Source organism: Crocuta crocuta, unplaced genomic scaffold (genome assembly GCF_008692635.1).
Source record: "Crocuta crocuta isolate KB4526 unplaced genomic scaffold, BGI_CrCroc_1.0 scaffold164, whole genome shotgun sequence".
NCBI classification, from domain to species: Eukaryota; Metazoa; Chordata; class Mammalia; order Carnivora; family Hyaenidae; genus Crocuta; species Crocuta crocuta.
The window spans coordinates 2,625,865-2,642,922 of NW_027530016.1; the positions used below are offsets into that span (position 1 = coordinate 2,625,865).

The 17,058-nt window shown below is 44.0% G+C and overlaps 1 protein-coding gene across 1 annotated transcript in view; it reads right to left on the minus strand.

Moving 5' to 3' along the window:
* Positions 1-4,798: 4,798 nt before the first annotated feature.
* GALM (galactose mutarotase) overlaps positions 4,799-17,058 on the minus strand; it is a 52,894-nt gene continuing 40,634 nt past the window's right edge. Inside the window, exons 5-7 of the mRNA XM_077764254.1 lie at positions 8,039-8,180; positions 6,531-6,705; positions 4,799-5,927 (exon numbers count right to left, since the gene is read on the minus strand). Of these exons, the coding sequence (XP_077620380.1) occupies positions 5,850-5,927; positions 6,531-6,705; positions 8,039-8,180 (395 nt within the window). The 3' untranslated portion in view covers positions 4,799-5,849. The remainder of the gene's footprint in view (positions 5,928-6,530; positions 6,706-8,038; positions 8,181-17,058) is intronic.

Sequence of the window (17,058 nt, forward strand, 5' to 3'; positions counted from 1 at the left end):
TCCCCTCTAGCATTACAGTTACATTTCTGAGGAGAGGATTTGCTGAGCTCCTTAAGTAACTTGGCTACAGCTGGAAGTGCTGCCCAAAGCATCTGAGACTTGAATTATGATTTGAGTAATTGGAGGAGAAGTTGAAACTTGGAGAAAGAGTGTACTCCTGTCATAACTGTTTATATAGCCCACTGCAAACTGGTGATCCAATTGTTTACGGTGATTATGACTAAGAATGGGAACTGGCTAGGGAGCAGAAGGTATGTACTGCGTTTCCTTTCTGTCTTCTGCTGGTAGTCCTGTATTTTCTCCTGTTCCACTTTTTGCAGACTATCCATGGAGTCATTGACACTGAGTTCCTTTAGTCCTTTGAGATCGGACTGCCTTTGGTTACCTGACAGTCACAATAGTTCATCCTCCACAGCGTACCCTCTTAGTTTATGTCTTTACAGCAACGTTTGTGCAGGTGTTGAGTAATCTTACCTTGTTAGGCAAAATGATGGGAATTGGAGGGGCGCCTGGGTGGCTTAGTCGGTTAAGCGTCCAACTTTCGCTTAGGTCATGATCTCGCGGTTCGTGGGTTCGAGCCCCGCGTCGGGCTCTGTGCTGACTCCCAGCTCAGAGCCTGGAGCCTGTTTCCATCTGTGACTCCCTCTCTCTCTGACCCTCCCCTGCTCCCCTCTCTCTCTCTCTCCTAGAAATAAATAAAACGTTAAAAAAAAAAAATGATGGGAATTGGAAAAGTGATAGTCCCACAGCGAATGATAAGAACTTGTAAGTTCCATGAATTTGAAACAGGAATCCATACATCATTGACCCGAAGTCAATGATATGCTCACCTATGAAGGACCAGAAATCAAAATAATTGCACTAGTCTGGTTGTGGGTAGTAGGGGATATATGGTAAAGAAGGGATGGACTCCTGGGGCCCTAGAGACTTAATTTGCATTCTCAACAAGGCTTTAATAATTCTGTGGTTGTGTGGTGTTTTTCATATTGAATGCCATTTTTGTCTTCATCACCTCACATAAACTAAAAGGGTCCTGTTATTAGACTGTTAAGTTTTGTTTCTTGCTGGCACCTTCAGTGAGTTCATAAATCCCCTGTCACGGTCTACGTATCTCGTAACTATGTAGTAGGTCTTTTCTCAGGCAAATCAAAGTTCTCTTTCCTGTGTGTATTTCATGAAAAGGGAGAGCTTCGTTGTTACCACAGAAGATCAATTTCTCTAAAACGCTTTCATCAGATTTGTAGCTTGACTTAACCTTTTTAATGTCTTTCATAAACACAATTACCAGCATCTTCCAACTGCCCTACAGGTGCATATCCTTACTGGGGCTAAGTAACTCTTTATTTTTTATTTTATTACTTTTTTAATGACTGGAAGATGTTACTTTTTTATTTGTAATTTATATATTAAAAAATGTTTTATGGCTCTTTATTATTTTGAGAGACAGAGAGAAGGTTGTAAAGGTCAAGAGAGGACTGGGATGGTACCTGATTGGAGGACACTGAAGAAATTAAGTGCAATTTGTGCTCCTGGGTTGGGCCCTTTTGCCAGGAAGGACATTGAGATAGGTGGTGGAATTTGAATGGGATCTCTGAGTAGGGGGTATATGGGAATTTTTCGTACAGTAGTTACAAATCTAAGTTAGAATTTTTTTTAATTTTAATTTATTTTGTTAAGTTTATTTATTTTGAGAGAGAGAGAGACAGAGTGCACAAGTGGGAGAAGGAGAGAGAATTCCAAGCAGGCAGGCCCTGCACTGTTAGCACGGAGCCTGATGTGCAGCTTGAAACCACAAACCATGAAATCATGACCTGAGCTGAAACTAATAGCTGGACGCCCAGCCAACTGAGCCACCCAGGCACCCCTGAAATATACATATATTTTAAAGTGTCATTTACTGGGGCGCCTGGGTGGCTTAGTCAGTTAAGCATCTGACTTCAGCTCAGTCATGATCTCATGGTTCTTCGTGGGTTCGAGCCCCACATCGGGCTCCGTGCTGACTGCTCAGAGCCTGGAGCCTGTCTTTGGATTCCGTATCTCCTTCTCTCTCTGACCCTCTCCTGCTCACACACACTCTCTCTCTCTCTCTCTCAAAAATAAATAAAACATTAAAATAAAATTTTAAAAAATTGGTGTCATTTACCCCCTCATTTTCTGACTTAAATTTTTTTTTAAATTTTTGTTTTTAATGTTTAATGATTTTTGAGGGAGAGAGACAGAGCATGAGCGGGGGAGGGGCAGAGAGATGGAGACACAGAATCTGAAGCAGGCTCCAAGCTCTGAGCTGTCAGCACAGAGCCCGACCCAGGGCTCGAACTCGGACCATGAGATCATGACCTGAGCCAAAGTCAGCCGCTTAACTGACTGAGCCACCCAGGCATCGCGCTGATTTAAAATTTTGCCAATGGAAGATGCTGGTCTTTGGCAATTCAAACAATATAAATAAAGCTAAAAGTGAAAGTCCTCAATTCTCCTCCAAATTCTATTTGCTAGAGGACCCAAATCTTAGTAACTTGATTAGCCCTTCTAGATTTATTTGATTTAAAAATAAAATTCTTTTTAACATTCATTTTTGAGAGTGAGAGAGACAGAGCATGAGCAAGGGAGGGGCAAAGAGGGAGGAAGACACAGATTCTGAAGCAGACTCCAGGCTCTGAGCTTTTGGCACAGAGCCTGATGCAGGGCTCAAACTCATGGACTGTGAGATCATGACCTGAGCTGAAGTTGGATGGAGCCACCCTACATCCCAATTTTATTTTATTTTTTTAATTTAAAGCTTATTTTGAGAGAGCATGAGCAGGGGAGGAACAGAGAGAGAGGGAGAGAGAATCCCAAGCAGATGTGCTTTCAGCAGGGGGCCTTGAACTCACGAGCTGTGTGAGCTCATGACTCGAACCAAAATCAAGAGTTGGTCACTTAACTGAGCCACTCAGGAGCCCCTGATCTCCTCTTTTAGTGGCCACACAGTATTCCATTGTATGGATTATTATTTATCCATTCTTGTATTGATGCCTGTTAGGTAGTTTTCAATTTTTCATTGTTACTGATTAGATTGTATGAATCCCAACTTATATCGTCACTTATATATGACACCCAGAGCTCATCCCAACAGGCGCTCTCCTTAATGCCCATCACCCATTTTCCCCACCCCATCAACCCTCTGTTTGTCCTCTGTACTTAAGAGCCTTTTATGGTTTGCCTCCCTGTTTTTATCTTCCTTTTCCTTCCTTTCCCCTCTGATCATCTGTTAAGTTTCTCAAATTCCACATATGACGAATCATGTGAGATCTTTCTCGGACCGACTTCTATAGAAAAGATTTCTAAAAGTGGAATTACTAGATCATGAGTTTTGCAAGTTTGCCAGTATTGATAGATTCTGCCAAATTTCCCTCCAAAAAAAGTTGCCTTAGTCTGCATTACTACTGATGGTGACTGAGTAAAAATTCTCCATTTATCAGTACTGTATGTTATGAATCTTCGACTTCTCCCTCTGAATAGAAAAACTTGGGACTTTTTTTGGAGTGTGGTGCCAGCAGAGCATACCCAGGGCTTCTTATTGAAGGTCTTCCGTTCTGGATCAGTACTATTACTTTTTCCAGCTAGTGACCTCTTTTTTCTTTTTTTATTTTTTTTAATGTTTGTTTATTTTTGAGAGCAAGAGCGAGAGAGAGCATGAGCAGGGGAGGAGCAGAGAGAGAGGGTGACACAGAATCCGAAGCAGGCTCCAGGCTCAGCCCGACGTGCACAGAGCAGCACAGAGCACAGCACAGAGTCCGACGTGGGGCTCGAACCTACAAACTGTGAGATCATGACCTGAGCCGAAGTCACACGCTTAACCAACTGAGCCACCCAGGCACCCCAATGACCTCTTATTTTCAATGGGGATTCTGATACCTCATTACAGGCTGTAAGGATCAGCTGAAATAACTTCTTCAAACATCCTTTTGGCAATCCTAATGGCAATGGCTTACATGCAGGAGGAGAATCCAGGTAAGATGGTAACAGGGTAAGAATTTGATTGTCCAAAGGGTCCTAGAAGAAGGATATGTGATGGAAGTAGACGTTGTGCAGGGCTCTAAAGAGTAATGTGGTGAGGACCCCTCCACTGTCTGCTCAAAGCCACTTGGGAAGAGACACAGGACCCCAGGTCCTGGGCCTCAGCGTCTGTTGCTCAGTGCCCTGGCTGCCTGAAGAGTTTGCTGTCCACCTTTTCAGGTCTTTCATCATGGGCACAGGGAAGGCCTGCTGAAGAAGAACTGGACCAGTGGCCAGTTTCAGTTCTAGCCCTGCGGACGTGGACTTACCTTCCAGACATCTCAGGTCTAATCCCTTTCCCTTACCCAATCTCCAAAATTGGATCGTTTGCCCATGTAGTAAAAGCCAGCAGTAAAGTTGGCACGCAGGGTTTGGTCTGTCATGGTGCAATTCTACATCATCTGATTGTCACTTTTCGCCATGTCTCCTCCAGAGAGACTGATGTCACTGAGGGAACACACTACATCTTAGACATTACTTCTTGAATTCCTTAAGACTCAGCAGAGAACTGTATACACAGTAGGTATCCAAAAAATCCATGCTGAAACGATTGGAAGAAATAAATGGTTGTTTTGGTTTATTGTGGTTACTCAGGAAGTATGAGAAGCTCAGTAATCAGCCAGTTAACTGGCTTTCTTCTAGGAAGGCGCTGGGGCTCGTACTGGAAGAGAGCGCAGTGGAATCAGAACACACCTATACATGGTCAGTTTCCCAAAGGTCCATGTCTGACGGATTTTAAAGATGAACGAAGACACTGGGAGTCTTCTGAAGGTGCAAGTTCTGGTTTTATTTCAACTGATTGTTAGTATATAATAGTAGAAGATACATATCTTTCAAAACCTAAACCAACCACCAACCCAAATGCATCACTGATGATTCAATTGTTAGGAAAGGTGGGGAGCTCCAGCGTCAACTATGTAACACAATGTCTTGTGCCAGGTGCAATGTACAGTCAGTCCTCAGGTAAGGCCCTCTGTCCACACTAACACAGCTCTGTCTCCAGTGGCTTGCTTTCTTCCCATGCCTTGGCTGGGCTGGGGCTTTCTCTGCCCCAAAGGCAGGGATCAAAATTACAGATTCTTCTGGATATTTTGACCTGGCTCTTTAAGTCATATCCTTAGAGACAGCTAAACTCAAACTCAAACTAATGCTTCTTATGAGTGTGACTCTGGAAAGAAAGGCTGGCCCCCTAACAAAGAAATGTCAGAATCCCCTGTGCCCACCAGTGATCCTAGGAATGCTTTGGCAGACTGAAATAGAAGCATAGAAGGGGACTTGAATGTGCATGACCTGATGTCAAACCCTCGCTAAAACTTCTCCTGGCTGTGTGCCTTTATGAGGGTCATTTACCCTCCCTAAGCCCCGGCTCCTTCACTCAGTCGTCTGCTGCCTTATCAATGTGACTGTGCTGCACAGGATGAGGTGGCTTGAGGTGCAGAGGAAGACAAAGAAAGGGAATGAGAGTAGGATCAAAGAAAAGGGTAAAGAGAAGAAAGCAGGGTAGAGAGACAGAGCCAACAAAGCAAGGAGCTGGGTACCCCTTCCGGGTTAGGGTCAGGGCTTAGGCGACAACATCGGTGGTTGGATCCTCTTAACCACACGGAGGATAGAGCTGGTTATTAGACTGACCCGTAGCCAGTCACCGGGAAAGGAACGCAAAATTCAGACTAATTATTGTGAAGCTACCCTTTATATGATTTTTGAGTCACAGGATCACTTGTAAAGCCTCTAAATCTTCATCTCCTCTCTGGACAGGAGACAGGCGGTCGAAGGGGCTCCCAGCCTGACCCTGGAGGTCATGCCTTTACACTTCCTTAAGCTACCGAAAACTTGAACCAAGTGGTGTGGTCATACTCCTCACCAGGCCTCAGCAGCACAGAAGGGAAGTGGGGCTGTGGAGGGAAAAACAATACAGGTTACACCTTGGCAGTCTGGGTCGTGCCCTTAGCCATTCAGAATGGCTTCTGGACTAGTCTCTAGACCAGCTCTGAGATCCAGTTGCCAATATAACTACTGTTTGTTACCGGTTTGCAATGAGCTAAGGAACTTGAGCCGGAATGAAAATCAGCTACATCGCTGAGCACGTGTTGCTGCAGCAGGACTTCCCTGTGTGGATTTACATTCCGGGGCAAGCTGCAAGCACCTTTTGAGCTGGTGCTTTGTGGAGCACTTCTCTAGGCAGTGGCTAGAAAAAGAAGTTACCAGCAAACAAACAGGAAGAGACGACAGGACCACCTTAAAAGCGTGTTTGCAAAAGATGCATACTGTTGACAAGGAGCAACATTAAACTTGAGTAAAGGCTTCGAAGGCACAAAAGAGATTTTTAAAAATACGTAAATGCTACGTTAGTAGCTTGGCTATGGGTTTCTTGTGCTTATCGTGACTTAGAGAACACACGTGGACTTCTGAGTCAGAGCTGACTGGAATGTTGTGATCTCTGTCATACAGAGCGACCGTGGACGCAGCACCACGGAGAGGCCGGCCTGTAGCTTTACCTGATTGACTGCATCAGGCCAGCTCTGGGTCTCGAGGCAGAAGCCAGAGTGCTTGGCATAGACTGCTCCGCTCTTGCCCTTCAGCGTGCCATCCAGGAAGTTGCCTGTGTAAAACTGGACCCCGGGCTGGGTGGTGTACACTTCCAGAACCCGCCCGCTTCCGGCATGACAGACCCTGGGGATGAAGCAAATCACAGAGGTACAGGGCTTGGAAAAGCCAGCAGGGACAGTGGGAGCTGGGAAACAGCCTTGAGACGGTAATCAGAGCCAGGAACAGAGCAGGGACAAGATACATGGAGACAAAGATGAGAAGAGCATGATGGGAAATTCTCGCAGTCTCATGGGTGAGGCATGAGCTGGTGGTCCTGAGGATCCTCCAGTAGCAGCTTCTCACTGATTCTTGGCATCTCTGAGAAAGGCTCACCCCAGCCGGTCCTGTGTGTATGTATGCTGGGGGGCTTGGGGGGCGGCTGGGGTGCAGAGACACAGTGGTCCGATTCCGGAGGGGCTGAGATTCTTTCTCAGGAATAGCTGGCGCTCTGCTTGGCCTGGCAAAGCCACCAGCTGTGTCTTTGGAAAGAGAAAAGATGCTTTTCTAAATTAAACTGTCGCCGTTCCCTGGGGCTAGAGCAGGCCGTGCTTTTGAGTCAGATCTCCCCCGAGAACAGATGTGCTGTCGGTTTCTGCTAGATTCACGGTTTCCTTTTTATAAAAACAAAAAAATCCCAGGCCTCTCCGGAGCTAAGAGCACCTACCCAGTCCCATACTTGGTGTTGAAGGGATGTGGATGAAGAAAAGCCTCAGTCTTACCATCTTACTGAGAGGTAAAGACATCCCAACAATGTATATAGTCAATCAAGAGGTTGAGGGAAAGATGTTCGGGAAGAGAAGGGCCAGGCCTCGAATAATGGAGAGAAGGCAGGAGAGTCTCCACCAGGCGGGGGCAGTAGAAAGAGAAAGGTAGAGGAGAATGGTGGACTCCAGCTGGAGAACACAGGGACTGGGGCTCTGAGCGAGAGAAGGCATTCGAAGTTTCTATTAAGAGTTGGAATCATTTTCTCTGCTTTATTGAAAACCCACTTATTCTACAGACATTTATTTCCTGGTGCCAAGCCTGTGGTGAGGTGCTCGGGCGGAGGTGGCGTGAGGAGCCCGGAAGTTAGCGGAGAGCGAGACAAAGAGTGAGGGAGAGAGAGAGAGAGCCCTGCGTCACAGACGTGGCGCCGGAAGTTCAAGGAAAGCGGAGGCGACTTCAGTCCGGTCCGGAGGAATTAGGACTTCTCACAAAAAGCGGGCCTGAAAGAACAGGCTCCGGTGGGGAGAGAGAGGGAGCGAAGAGAGACAGGAGAGGGGAGAGACGCCCTGGCGCCGCTCTGCGCAACCAGAACCCGAGCTCCGAAAAGACGTGGTTCCGCGGGTCCCTGCAGCGTAGTGAACGCATGGAGATGGCCAGGGGAAAAGGTGGCATCTCCTCCTCCCGCCAGAGGCAGTCAGGGAAAAGGACCTACCGGGCGCAGAAGTGCTTGTCTTTAGATCCCTTCAGACAGAAATTGTGGTCAAAGCCGGTGATGCGGAACTCCTGCAGGTGTTTTCCAAGCTCCACCGGCCTCCTGAGGTCAAAGGCAGTTCCTTGTACCGGAGCAACTTCTCCTGGTGGGAAGAGGCAGATAAAGGCGCAGCGGGCTGGAGTACTCTGGCCATGCTTTCTTGAAGGAGGACAGGGACCCCGTTTCCGAGCCTCACACCATGATCCAGTTTAGTTTCTGTATTTACTTAAAAAATGGTTTCTTACGGGAGCACAGGTGACACACAATACCGCGTCCGTTTCAGGGATGCAATGTAGCGATTCAACTTCTCAATACATTGTGCTGCGCTCACCGTGAGTATAGCTTCCATCTGTCGCGCACAGAGCTATTACAGTACCATTAACTATATCCCTTAGGCAGTTTACCTTTTATTCCCATGACTTACTCATTACATAGCTGGAAGCCCAATTTAGTTTCTTTAAAGGTTTTCTTTTGTCCTAGAGCTGTATCATGTATTTTAAAGGTGAATACAAAGGCTAGTTAACGTAACCCTTTTAAGGTTAGAATTACTTTTTCCTTTCATGTGGTCAGACGGAGAGGCTTTAGGAACGTGGTTTCTACACAGTTTTAGCGGGGAGAGGTAGCATGCAAAGTGGGTCTGAAATCAGGAACCTGTACCTTACCTTAAAAGATTTAAACAAGTAAAAGACTAAAAACAAGTAAACTGTGGTTTCTACACAGGTTTAGCGGGGAGAGGTAGCATGCAAAGTGGGTCTGAAATCAGGAACCTGTACCTTACCTTAAAAGATTTAAACAAGTAAAAAAGTAAATGTTTTAGCCACTCAAAACATTTAGTTCTGCTTTTGTGTATTGCTAAATATTAAAGAAAACATTAAGCTCCTATCTTTGCGTGAAAGTGGGCATCCTTTTTTTCCCTAATATTTATTTTGACACAGAGAAAGGGGGGTGGGGGAGGGGCAAAGAGAGAGGGGGGTAGAGAGAGAATCCCAAGCAGGCTCTACACTGTCAATAAGGAGCCTGACGTGGGACTCGATCTCACAAATGTGAGCTCATGACCTGAGCTGAAATCAAGAGTTGGCTGCTTAACCGACTGAACCACCCAGTTGCCCTGAGAGTGTCTTTTTCGTAAACTCAGATCTGCTGTTCAGAAACATAATCCTCCTGGTACGTGAAGATTGGACTCTGTAAGTTCACACAGAGCTGTGAGGATGCCTGGGGTCCAAAACACCCGAGGGGGACACAGAGGCCCGGCCAATGCCATCCTAGAACCTGGTGTCCACTGTTTGACCAAGGGAGTTTGGGAAGCACACAAAAGAACCCTTCTCTTACCAGAATCAGCATTAGGAAAAATTAGCATTTAAAAAAAATTTTTAATATTTTTTTGCTAGAGCAAGAGGGACAGAGAGCAAGTGGGGGAGGGGCAAAGAAAGAGGGAGACAGAACCTGAACACAGAGCCCGACATGGGGCTTGAACCCACAAACCATGAAATCATGACTTGAGCCGAAGTTGGATGCTCAACCAACTGAGCCACCCAGGCGCCTTAAGTAGCATTTTTTTAAAAATATTTTTTCATTTACAGTTATTTGTTTTTGAGAGACAGAGTAAGACAGAGCATGACGGGGGAGGAGCAGAGAGAGGAGACACAATCCAAAACAGGCTCTAGGCTCTGAGCAAGCATTCAGCACAGAGCCTGATGTGGGGCTTGAACCCACAAACCATGAGATCATGACCTGAGCCAAAGTTGGATGCTCAACTAACTGAGCCACCCAGGCACCTCAAGTAGCATTCTTTTTGAAGACATTCTTGAAGACCAACTATTTTCTTTGCCTTTGTTCTGCTTGCATGAAAGAGAATTTTGTGATGGGTAATATTTGTACTAGTAATTTACCAATTTAAAAGGTAACAAATGTAAAAGGTGCAAAATACTATACAATGCAAAGAATCTCTCTCATTTTTGTTCCCCACAGATCCAGTTTTCTCCAACAGAAGCAACCACAGTTACTGATTACTCTCGCACCTTCTGGAGATAATACCAGGATATCCAGCGGGTAAGTGCACACCCGTGCACACATACAACAATATAGCCTGTTTCCACGTTGATCTTTTCACTCAATTTGTCTTCAAGGTTGTTACTAAACTTATTCCTATGTATTTCATTAGACAATTCTATGTGCCATTCATATTTCTATTTTTTCTATGATAATCTACTTAAAACTTTTTTTCTGGTGTCATTATTATAAATTTATATTTTTCTAGGAACTTATGCATCCCATCTATATTACTTTCATTTACGTGTAGAGTCAAGGAAGACAGTAACTTATGATCCTTTCAATTCCATCTCTCTGTGGTAGTTGCCTATGCTCATTTCTAACTTTGTGCATTGAATAGGTAGCCTGATGCTTTATCTATTTTTGTGGGTTTTTTTCCTTCCAATGAAGCAGCTCTTGGATTTGTGTATTAGTACTATATTTTCCCTCTTTTCAAAATCATAATTTCTTTTGTTTCTGTTAATTTTTATTTTGTTCTCTTGGGTTTATTTTGTTACTCTTTTTTAAAAATGTTTTGTTTATTTTTGAGAGAGAGAGAGTGTGCGAGCAGGGGAGGGGCAGAGAGGAGAGGAAGACATGGAATCCAAAGCAGGCTCTAGGCTCTAAGCTGTCAGCACAGAGCCCAAGGTGGGGCTTGAACCCACGAACGATGAGATCATGACCTGAGCCAAAGTTGGACACCTAACCAACTGAGCCACCCTGGTGCCCCTATTTTGTTATTCTTTTTCAAATACCTTGCATTAGATTCCTAATTCATTTATTTTCACATTTTTTGGATTAGTAAAAGTATTTAGTGCTTCAGTGTTCTTCTGAGCGATTGTCTTTATATCACATGTAGGAGTTTGTTATATATGAAGATAACATATTCCCATTTATTATATATTCCAAAATATAGTAAGTATATATTTCCTTTATATATAATTATGATATATTATTTACTTATTTTCTAGATATTGCTAGTTTTGGGGGTTTGAGTTCCTTTTTGATCCAAGAATTATTAAGAGTTAAAACATTTCTAGGTCAAGCATTGGCTATATTACTCATATTTTGTGAAATTACCTGAGATTTTCTTTTATGATCTCAGATATGGTTAACTTTTATTGTGAATTTCATCTTTTTTTTTTTTTAAGTTTATTTATTTATTTTGAGAAAGAGTGAGAGAGAGAACAAGAGATGGGCAGAGAGAGAGAGAGTCCCAAGCAGGCTCTGTGCTGTCAGCACACAGCCTGTTGTGGAGCTCAACCTGCGGCTCACATGAGATCATGCCCTGAGCCGAAGTCAAGAGTCGGATGCTTAACCGACTGAGCCACCCGGGCGCCTTGTGAATTCTATCCTTTATTATTACAAAGCGTCCTGCTTTCTGTACTGAAATCAACCTTTATATTGATGTTAAGATTGAGACCCCCTGCTTTCATATGGCTTTTATTTGCTTGGTTTGCTTTTGAAATTTCATGTTTTCAATCTTTATGTGTATAACTTGGTTTATACACAGCCTTCTGTTGGGGTTTGCTTTGTGATGCAACCTGAGAGACAATTGTGTAAGAGAGGCGTTTTATGGCATTACTCTGACATATATATGTTCTAAGCATTCTTAGTCTGTCATCACGTTTTATGGTATGCTTTCTGTTCGTGAATTCTAGTTTACTTTTCGAAATCTTTTTACTATATGGAGTGTATATGTGTGTGTCTTTCTGATAAGTGAGACAGTTTGTAATTTTGTTTTAGTGGTAACATCTTAATATAAGTAACTTCAATATAATATACTTAATCCTCTGTTTCTTAGAATCTTCTAAGCTTCTCCTTCGTCCCTTTCCCCTTTCTCTTTGCTATCTGACTTGGGTTTCTCCCTTTCAAATCAGAATCCAAGTAAAGGCACTTTGTTTCCCAGTAGATGGTGCTAGAGACACAATATAAAGAGACACAATATAAAGAGACACCATATAAAGATTCTCCCCTGATCAGTTTGGGGAGAATGAATAGTTGAATTTTTGGGTCCCTCAGGCCATAAGGCCAAATCTTGGATGCTGGCGACCCACCTGGGTGCTACTGTCTTGTGAAGTCTGGGTGACCAACCACCTCTCCAGCTGATTTTTTTAAAATCTGTTTTAAGGTTTATAATTTTTTTTTTAATTTTTTTTTTTTAATGCTTTTTATTTATTTCTAGGAGAGAGAGAGACAGCGTAAGCAGGGGAGGGTCAGAGAGAGAGGGAGTCACAGACTGAAACAGGCTCCAGGCTCTGAGCTGGCAGTCAGCAAAGAGCCCGACGCGGGGCTCGAACCCACGAACCGCGAGATCATGACCTGAGCGAAAGTCGGACGCTTAACCGACTAAGCCACCCGGGCGCCCCAAGGTTTATAATTTTTGAAAGAGGAGAAGGAGAGAGAGTGTGTGCAGAATCTGAAGCAGGCTCCAGGCTCTGAGCTGTCAGCACAGAGCCTGACACGGGGCTTGAACCCACGAACTATGAGATCATGGCCTGAACCAAAGTCAGATGCCCAACAACTGAGCCACGCAGGCACCCCTCACATGAATTTTTAAAAAGACAAAATGTTTCCTTATCAAAAACTTAGTCTGGGAGAAAGAAGCAGCTGTTTTCATGGGCTCAAGAAGATTGTAGTCTTACCAACTCATATTCTGAGTATTAATTTATGTTATGCTTTCTTCCCTAACCTTATATGGTATTCACAATATTTAGTTCCTTAACACCATACTTGACTCAAAATCTGACCCTTATGGCAGTCCCAATGTAATATTGCACCTGTCAGTCAAGATTACTTATCTCTTGACTTTATGGTAAAAATAGAGTCATGGAATTTTCATGAAGGAGGGGGCCAGGGTATATTTCAGGTCTGTTTACCTGATATTGAGTAATCTACAAATCAGTGTTTATGTTAACTTTTCTCTCTGTAAAATGAAGCTATTATTTGCTGCCTTATACATTACATGAAAATATTCAACAAATGATATGCCTAAATGGTTTCAGGAGGATGGCATAAATAAACAGGCCAAATTTTGGGATGCATCTATAACACAGAGGAGAGCCTAGAGGGGGTAAGACTTCAAGAATGGCAGAGAAGCCCTGGCTTAAAAATTAGAATGTTTGGATAATCCTTTTTTTTTTTTTTTTAATTTTGACTCATTCATTTTATTTTTTTATTTTTTAAATACAGTTTATTGTTAAGTTGGTTTCCATATAACAGCCAGTGCTCATCCCAACAAGTGCCCTCCTCCATGCACATCACCCCCCTTCCCTTCTCCCCCACCCCCCATCCCTGTTTGTTCTCAGTATTTAAGAATCTCTTATGGTTGCCTCCCTCCCTCTCCATAACTATTTTTCCCCCTTCCCCTCCCCCATGGTCTTCTGTCACATTTCTCCTGATCCTCATATGAATGAAAACATATGGTATCTCTCTTTCTCTGCCTGACTTATTTCGCTCAGCATAACACCCTTGAGTTCCATCCACGTTGCTACACATGGCCAGATTTCATTCTCATTGTCATGTAGTATTCCATTGTATAGATACCCTGGGCTTTATTTTCCTATTTACTGTAGGCAGTCTAACAGGAATTGTACTAGTCAATTCCTCATAGATAAACCACATCTTCTTGATCCATTCATCAGGTGATGGACACTTAGGCTCTTTCCATGTTTTGGCTATTGTGGAGAGTGCTGCTATGAGCATTGGGGTCCATGTGCCCCTATGCATCAGCACTCCTGTATCCCTTGGGTAAATTCCTAGCAGCGCTACTGCTGGGTCATAGGGGAGTTCTATTGTTAATTTTTTGAGGAACCCCCATACTGTTTTCCAGAGGGGCTGCACCAGCTTCCATTCCCACCAGCAGTGTAGGAGGGTGCCCGTTTCTCCACATCCTCACCAGGACCTATAGTCTCCTGATTTGTTCATTTTAGCCACTCTGACCGGCGTGAGGTGGTATCTCATTGTGGTTTTGATTTGTATTTGAAACTTGGGATAATTCTAAAATGAGATTTTTGTTAAATGAGAAGAAGAAAAAGAGAGGGTTCCCATCTTTTTCCAGCCTCATGCCCTGATACGTGGACCTCATATAGCTACTGATCAGGCATATGGAGAACTTGGAATCTGTCCCCCAGATTCACTTTGTCTTTGGGACCTTTCTCATAACTGCAGTGTCCTCTGTGTCCCTTCTTCCACCACATCCTGGCAAAATTGTTTAAGAATACTTACTCTCTAATGCCACTTCCTCTGTGAAAAATTGTAGCCTCCACAGATAGAACTAATCTCCTTTTCTTTTCTTTTTTCCCCCTTACCCCTGATCTCCTTTTATACTTTGTTCCTATCACACTTTGAACATACTTTCTTCAAAGCATATGTTGCGTTAAGACATAACCATAGGGTTATATCAAGCTCTGAGAGGGTATGAATTGTGTCCTTTTTAACTTTGTACCTTCTGAGCATGAAGCGAGCCTTTACTTGATTGAAAACTTGATGGATGAATGAAGTAGAGGCAGAAAAAACAGGGCCAACTGTGAATGTTGTAGCATCCTGTGACAAAGTCAGAATGAAAGATCTAGAAAGGGCCTTAGGAGATACCTTATCCGGTTCCCTCGCTTTGCAAATGATACGACTGGAACTCAGACGGCTAAAGGGACTTGCCCAAGGTGACACATCTCCATAGCGTCAAAGTCTCCAGACCCCTCACCCCAGAGTGACTTGGTAACAGCCCTTTCCACCCCCAACCCCCCAGGTGTTCTGGAGTTCTCAAAGAATTTGGAAAATCAATGTGCCGTTCTTCTAATTTTGGTCTATCTGCATATGTGACTTTGTGCTTTGGTGCTAAGAATAGAAGACATCAAAATAGTGCTCTCAGCAATGCTGAGTGTACAGAATATTGAAGCGGAAATGGAAAGGGTGCCCTCAGAGAGGATGTCACTTCACCAGACTTTGGTTTTGAAGCCACCAGAAAGCTGGGGTGTCAGCAGAGAGAAGCTGTTTTTTGAAGAGAGTTTCTTCATGTTCCTAAAGGTTGGCTGAGTGTGCATTAAGGCCTGAGCGGCAGTGCCACAGTGTCTGGCAAATGGTGGGCTCTGACCCAAAGATAGGAGGTTACAGCTCTGGGACAGAGGAGCAGCCTGAGGTAGGTAGCATTTCTGCTTCCCCCTTTCAGGGAGAGCCTGACTGCAGGCACCAGTGCAGACCCACCTGGGGTTCCTGTCATGAATTTAGAGTGAGACCAGTCCCTGTATGGTGGCAGCTACAGAGGGTGTGGTGGATGGCATGAATCAGGGTTGCATTTGTTAGGAGAATAGACAGAAGAAGGAGATGGTGAGGAAGTGTAGAGCATAAGCAAAGGGGTGATTCCAATGATAGACTTTTACGTGGGTGGGGGAGTGAGCTCAGGAACAGGTGAGGAGCAGTGAAAGGATGGTAGGATCAAGGGACTATAGGTTCGTGTGGCATCAAAGAATTGTTGGGGCTGAAACAGACACCTTAAATGGGGAATATAGATGACTACAATGAGAGGTGATGAAAAAAACAAAGGGTATGAGCCAGTGAGCATGGGAGTGAGTAACTGAGAAGGTTGGAGGACAAGATCATTGGAACAGAGGATGTCAAGAAGAAGCTGAGAGATCAGAATATCATCAGTCTGGATAATGAAATAATTAGGGACTATGACAAGAGTGTGTTGAAGTGACAGTGAGCCAGGAATGAGGTGATGTCTGTAGATGACCTCAGATGTGTCACTCTGGGCAACCACAGCTGCCCCAACCTTGCAAGAAGGTGATGTAGACCTCATAATTGGAAACAGGACTCTCTAACATTCTGGATCTCCATTACAAGGTGTTGAATCTTCCTCTCCCTATTGACATTCCCAATAGAATTATAATTACCTGTCTTCTGGCAGCAAAGGAAAAACACACTGCCTTCATGAACTCCATCTGCCTTGACTCATATCTCTTATCTAACATAAGGGGTTCTTAATACATATTCTATTAGATAGATTTTCGCCTTCTCCCCATGAATGGCTGTGGCAGGCTGCCCTTTTCAAAGATGGCCACACCAGTATGTACCCCTTTCCACAGGCTCTACTTATAATGTGATGATGACATTCCATCACTGAGAGATGGAGTCTTTGTTCCTTCCCTTAAACTGGGAAGGACCTTTTGTAACTGCTGCAACCAATAGAATAAGGGACAAGTGATACGATGTGATTTCTGAGGTCAGGTAATAAATAGAAAGTGGTTTTGGCTTTGCCCTTGCTGTCTCAGGACATTTGCCCCTGGAAGTCAGCTACCATGTTGTAAGGAAGCTCAAGTCACACTGAAAGGCCATCTGTGGGGGTGTTCTGGTTGACAGCCCCAGCTAGACCCTGAGGCAGTGGCCAGTATCAACTGTCAGACATGAGAGTGAATAAGTCCCAGGCATCACATCCACAGACAAGATATGGCCTGTCTAAATTCCTACCACAGACAGAATGAAAGATTATATGTGAAGTGTAGAATAATTTATTACATAGCAATAGACAACTAGCATACTGCTTTAGGATGTTTTCACCTCTTGGCACTTAACTAGTCTTGACAGGAGGTTAATGCAGCCCTCCTCCCCCCCCTTTTTTTTTTACATAGTCATAAGTGTCTTTAATTGGTTCTTCCTTAAGAACACTAATACTTGTGGGGGCACTTGGATGGCTCAGTTGGTTAAGCATCTGACTCTCAATTTCAGTCAGGGTGTGATCTCACAGTTCGTGGGTTTGAGCCCACATCTCCTATCAGCACAGAGCCTGCTTGGGATTCTCTCTGTGCCTCTCTCTCTGCTCCTCCTCTGCTCACACTCTCTCTCTCTGCCAAGATAAATAAATAAACATAAAAAAAAGGAACACCAATCCTTGCGATTGCTTTTGGGTAAGGAAAAAACAAAGTTGTCAGTTCATGCATTTTTGAGCATCTTTTATG